At 45.6% G+C, this 6,550-nt stretch overlaps 1 protein-coding gene across 1 annotated transcript; it reads right to left on the reverse strand.

Moving 5' to 3' along the window:
• Positions 1–218: 218 nt before the first annotated feature.
• LOC109732666 (acyl-coenzyme A oxidase 2, peroxisomal) lies at positions 219–4,932 on the reverse strand. Its single transcript, XM_020291847.4, has 7 exons — positions 4,325–4,932; positions 3,157–3,272; positions 2,109–2,992; positions 1,662–1,841; positions 1,418–1,584; positions 845–968; positions 219–735 (listed from the first exon to the last, which is right to left on the reverse strand). The coding sequence occupies exons 1-7, from the start codon at positions 4,786–4,788 to the stop codon at positions 580–582; spliced, it is 2,091 nt and encodes a 696-aa protein (XP_020147436.1). The 5' UTR covers positions 4,789–4,932; the 3' UTR covers positions 219–579.
• Between the last annotated feature and the right edge of the window lie 1,618 nt (positions 4,933–6,550).

Raw genomic sequence — 6,550 nt, forward strand, 5'->3', positions numbered from 1 at the left:
CCATGATCACATCAAAGCCTTTTCACAATGACATAAAAGGCAATTCATCAGGAATCGCGTGGTCTCTTTCCAGCTACGGCAAAAATGTACTGTTATAGTTCAGCATACTGCCGTGAGGATGGACAGTTCATCCCTGATGATGTTCTCAACCAACCGATCAGCCACATCATCATGTTTGTCACGTGACTGAAGAGAGATTATTCATCAGACATTGTAGCTACAGAATTTCTCACGTGCGACGAGCTTTATTCACAGAGTTGCTGCCAAAACACAGCCTGACAAAAATTGTTCACAATATTATCACTTATACACATATCATGTCTATTACTTATCTTATTATACACTCGATTTACTATGTTGGATATATGATACTCCCTCCGTTCCAAAAAGCTTGTCTTAGATTTGTCAAGATACGGATTTATCTAGACATGTTTTAGTGTTAGATACATCCGTATCTACATAAATCTAAGACAAGCTTTTTGGGACAGAGGTAATAGAAGTTTGTTTATATATAACTTCTTGACTAACGGTCTGGGCTTGCAGTAGAATATGGTAGGCCTATGTTGTTTGTTTGTTTGTCTAGAAGCCGACACACTGCGTATACTGAGCGTAGGCCTCCGATTGCATGCCGATTGGCGCACGGATGACTTCATCTGGAAGATCGAAGGCGTCGACGAGTTCTCGAGCAACAAGCCTCACTTGGTAACTGAGGTAGTCTACCAGTTTGTGGATAGCCTGCAAGCATACAGGGGAGCATAGTAGCATCAGGTCCTGGTTCTGGTCTCAAGCCAAGGACTGACATTGCAGTTTTGTACTATGGGGTTCATGACAAGCATATACAAACCTTGGCTTTGTTTGGCGCGACATAGTCTACATTCCGATATGTCCCGATGTCTTTCCAGATCCTATCGAGCGCATAAAGGTCGCAAACCAGCTTCAGTACTTCACGTGTTTTCGCATCAGGGCAGCTGCATAGACACATCACAAGTCATTGTTGTCGCATTAACCTCACTGGATAAAGTCAAAAGGGTTACGAACACAACATCTGGTGAGAGTGCGCTTTGATAGTTCACCTTTAATTTCTGTTTGTGGTTCAGCTAAACAACAAAATGAGGATAGGGCTCGAACACAAAAAGTAGTCCTCGGTACCAGAAGTTGCAACAGAACTATACTATACAAAGGGCGACAGGAGGGTTTTTCAAGGGATAATTCTAAAACTCGAGCACAAATAATCATGATCGACGGGTGGTAAACTGGAGTCAGGGCGACAGGAGGGTTTTTCAATGCTTTCGCTGATCTCAACCAACCAAATCTTCACTGTAAGTATTCAACAAAATCTTACTAGCAAAACTAATGTGTCAAGCTACCTAGTAAGCAATGATGGTAAGAACAATGTAACTGAGGACACAAAGACTACCTCTTCACTGCTTCTATAAACCTTGCGAGGATGACAGCCTCAACGTGTGATTCCGCGAGCGTGAGCAGATGGTTTAAACATCTGTTCCACGCACCAAAACCTCCAAGTGTCTTCATGTGCTTCTGGAGTCGAGCAGCAACACTATGCAGTAGTCTAGATGTTCGGTACTGAGAAGAGAGTTTATGCAATCAGTGCAGGACTTCTACCCAATTGCTACTGATATTATAATGAAGATAAGACTCACTCTGAATGCATCCAGCTGAAATTTAGGATCCCTTAGATGGTCTTCCCCTTCCCACCGAGCAGTAACGGGGTTAGGCTGAGACAAGTAGGTGCTCATGGAGTCTCTCAAGTAGTTCCAGGTGACTGAGAGTGTTCCTCCCTTAAATTTTTGCTGATATTGCTTCAGGAGATCGCCAGCAACCTACAATAGCATTGTGATAAGAGATACAGTACAATATTTGAGGTATAAGTAACTTCATATCACATGAAATGACTCACCCAAACTTCTACCCACAATATGTAATTAAGTGTGAGTTCTTAATATATGATACTCCCTCTGTAAAGAAATATAAGACCGTTTAAACGATCTTATATTTCTTTACAGAGGGAGTACTAGCCTTTCAACTATCAGTGAACCTGCCCATCAAATATTACAAAAATGAGCTTTGTAAAGGATTCCGATTGGTACCTGCTGCAGCAGAACTGTATTGTCTCCTTCAAATGTTTGAAATATATCATGGTCATTCCGCAGACCACCAAAACGATTTACAGCAGCATACCCATGGCCACCACAAGATTCTCGGCATATGCTAATAGATTTTGCTGTGTATGAAGTTATGTAGGACTTCAACCCAGATGAAAGTACATGGACATCAGCGCTAATATCCTCGTCATTGGTTTTCTTCATTTCCGAGTACTTATCTACCAAATACCGCCTGGCAAAATGTAATGCATACGCTGATGCCAACATAGGCATTAGTTTGTGCTGGTGAGATTGGTAATCCAGCACACTGATTTCAGGCTGCTTAGGTGGACCAAATTGTTGACGCAGTAAAGCATATCTAACAGCAATGGTTACTGCAACTTTGAGTATACCCACAGAACTATATGCAAGACTAACTCGTCCCCCGACAAGCTCACCAAGGGTTGCTGCAAATCTTTTATTAATTGTGGGGAGACTGCTTGTGTATTTTCCATCTCGCGCCACATCACCGAATCTGTTCAGAAGATTGTCACGGGGTATCCTAACTGAACGGAATCTCAGGGCACCATTATCCACACCATTTAGGCCTATCTTGTGCCCACAATCATTGATCTCAATTCCAGGAAGAACAGCATGGGTTTCAAGGTCCCGAATCGGGACAATAAATGCATGAATTCCCATGTCAGCAGGTTCCCCTCCTTTTCCCTGAAGCGGTAAAATTAACCTCGCAAAAACAGTAGCGAATTTTCCATGAAGAGCTGAGTTGCCAATCCACCACTTAATGGCTCCATCGTTTGGTGTATCAATAATGAACTCATCAGTAACTGAATCAAATGTAGCAGTGGTCTGTAGGGCTTGAACATTGGATCCTGTCGAAAAGCAACAAACATAAATGAAGGGACTCTTTTCAAACTATTGTAAACAGTGTTCTAGGTATTGCAGAAGTCCCAATAGACAGTTAAACTGCAAATCAATCAAAGTACCAGACAAGAAATCAGCAATACAGTTGAAATAATTGAATAGATAATCTAACCATGATGCAGTTCTGTCATAGCAAAACAGCCTGGATAATCCAAATTATCGATTTTGTCAAAGTACTTTTCCCTGTGCTTCTTGGTTCCCAAATTTATTATAGAACCACCCCAAAGACTGCGTTGACAAGCAGGCAAGTTAGTGGATTTATAGCAACGAACAGACAAGGAAAAGGTAGCACGTAAAACCAGTAAATAATAGTTACAAATGTCAAATGATGTGTTATTGTCCTGCTAAGATCCTCAAATAAAATAATCCGACATACCGCTGAGGGCATTTTGCATGAATTCCAGAATGATAAAAGGTGCAGTGTTTGAGGTTGTATGAAATGAACCACCAACCAAACTCTAGATGCATGTATACCCTAAATAATCCCAATACTTGAAACAGAATGGGTACATTTCACAATAATAAACTGTGCAAGCAATCATCCCTGTAGGCAATCAAATGGCTCATGAACTAACCATAACCAAAGTTGTAGAAAACCAAGCATCTTAATCAAGAATTAATGCTTCTTCTTTCGCCACTACAGTTAATTAGGCCGACGCTACGGCAGCGAAAAGCTATCATCTACTATCAAGCCACCACAAAATATGAACCCATGTGCCCTCGTGCTGAAACTCTGTTTTCAGAGTCCTTGTCGCACTCATAAGTGCCTGCCCCCAAAAGGAGAGCAATTGCAGCCTACCGTACATGAAGTAGGTTGCAGTTATGCTATCAACAGATCCATGAAGTAGGTTGGGGCATTAAGTTATCAACAGATCCAAGCCCACACTCATAAATCACATTCACCATGCTCCAAGTTAGAATCCTCGTGAATGGGATAATCAGTATGGTCAAGATCAGTATGATTTGTGTTATTCACAGTCAAAAGAGTAAAACAAAAAGATTTAGTTACTGATACCGACAGTCAAATTAACAACTGGTCCATAGATGTAGTTCGAAGTTCGCCTCGTGACATCAAGCAATTATGTAAGCCCTCTAGTTAACCTTTTTTTTCAGATGGAACCCTCTCGTTAACCACCAACTAACAATCCCCATATCTATATGGAACATATGGAAGAAATTCAGGATCGAGTTGTGTTCTTTACCAGTTTATTTGTGAGGGAATTACTTAATTGCCAGTAAATTAACTGCCACGCGCGGTGAAAAAGGCAAAGCGAACCAACCTGTACTGTACGCCGAACTTGACGGCGAGGGAGATGTCGAGCCCGCCGACGGCCTCCATGACGGCGAAGTACTCGTCGGGGTCGTCTGCCATGAGGCTGAGCGGCCGCACCCCGGCCTCGCGAACGAGCGCTGCCATCTGCCGGAAGCAGAGCTCGCGGTGGGCGGCCATGGGCAGCTCGACGGGCGTGTGGAGCTCCGGCCGCTCGACGAAGAACCTGTATAACCGATCCTGCGTCGCACGGTGCCGCCCGCGCAGGTACGCGGTGAGTGCCGCCGCGTCCGCGTCCAGGCCCCCCGCCCGCCGCCTCCCTGCGCACGCGGCGGGTACCAGAGAATTGGCCCCCTCCGGAGCGGGTCGATCGGAGGGCTGTAGGAGGTGGAGGGAGAGGCGTCGGAGGCGGCGCATCGCCGGCGTGGAGTCTTCGTCGTCGGAGCCGTAGCCGGAGCGGGACATGGTGGCCATGGCGACGGCGGTGAGGTGTTGGATGGAACGGGTGCGGGCCGGGGCGGGAGTGAGAAAGCGAAGCCGAGGTTGTTGGGGCCGTTAAGTTAGGACGTTGCTCTCGGCCTTGCTTGGTAGGCCCCAAGGACCCCTTTCTTCCACCCCAATCCACAAACCCATCATATTTGTGGACCCTAAATCAAAAAAAATTCACCATGTCACAATATTTTTTTGCAAAACCCCATCTGGCAGTTTGCAAAAACGTTTGATCGGTCGATTACATGTGTTTGAGGGAAAAATAGAACGCTGGGGCTCACTGTCAGATGCCGCGTTGCCCTGGTGAAGACCACGTTGGTCACACACCATTAGACGACGGTCGCCAAACACTAACACACACACCCCCCCCCCCCCACACACACACAGAGATAAATCGATCCTCAACCGGTTCCTCCTTGCCACCCGCACTCGCTCCCACCCATGGAGTCTGACAGCAGCGGCTGCTCCGTCGGTGACGGAAGGGACGGTCACGACCTCTCTATCGACGACAGGGGTAGTCCCCCATCTTTTTCTGCCCTTCGTCGCTCTCACGTGCTCTAGCCCATTGCGCTCGAGAGGTAGGCTGGTCGGCCGTTGCCAGCAGAGACGAGCGCGACCAGCACCATGGTAAGTCCAAGCAGTGTACCTAAGATTGGAAGGCAAATCCGACGCAGAGCCACAACTACACTTCTTATCCAAATCTACGTCATGTCTACATGTCACTGAACCTGCAGGGCCACATGCTTTAACGACTAGTGACTCATTTGAGTACTAGAGGATATAAGAGAAAGAGAGAATGGCTCCGAAAGAGTTTCGGATGATTTCGGAAGTGTTTTGAATGGGTCCGAGAGTGTCTCTTGCAAGTGCCCGAGAGTGTCCCAAAAGTGCACGGGAGCGTCTTGTAATTTTTCAAAGGTACCAGAAGGTTCCGAAATATTTGGAGGGGTCATATGGGGCCGCTCCCTTGAGTGGCCCAAGCGGAGGCAACCACATGTGAAAGTGCGTTATATCGACTAGAGGGGGGGTGAATAGGCGATTTTAATAAATTCTTCACTGAGGAATTTGTGGGTGAGGAAATTCCTTAGCGAAGAACTACTTGCAGCGGAATAAGTACTCAAAAGTATGCATAGCAGAACACAAGCATAGTCATCATGATGAAATGAAAACAAGCACAGAGTACAGAAAGCGTAAACACAGGATAAGACAGGATGAAGACAAACAGACTGAGGAAATTGAACTGAGGAGATTGAGAAAGTCTTCCGTCAAAGTCTTCAAACGCAGATATGAACAATTGCACAACACAGGAATGAGGAAATGAAAGAGTTGAGGAAATAGAACCAGTTGGCTTGGTGAAGACAATGATTTGGTAGACCAGTTCCAACTGTTGTCTCAGTTGTACATCTGGTTGGAGCGGCTAGGTATTTAAACCTGAGGACACACAGTCCTCACCGTATTCTCCTTGAACTAAGGTCACACAGACCTCGTCCAATCACTCGTGGTAAGTCTTCAGGTGACTTCCGAACCTTCACAAACTCGGTCACTCGGCGATCCACAATTTCCTCTTGGATGCTCTAGACCATGACGCCTAACCGTCTGGAAGAAGCACAGTCTTCAAAGGTAACAAGCGTCGGATCCACGCAGGATCAATCTCTTCAGTGATGCTCAATCACTTTGGGTTTGTAGGTGTTTGGGTTTGGGGTTTTTCCTCACTTGATGATTTTCGCTCAAAGTCCTCGGAGGATGGGAC

Source organism: Aegilops tauschii, chromosome 7 (assembly GCF_002575655.3).
Source record: "Aegilops tauschii subsp. strangulata cultivar AL8/78 chromosome 7, Aet v6.0, whole genome shotgun sequence".
Classification (NCBI taxonomy): Eukaryota; Viridiplantae; Streptophyta; class Magnoliopsida; order Poales; family Poaceae; genus Aegilops; species Aegilops tauschii.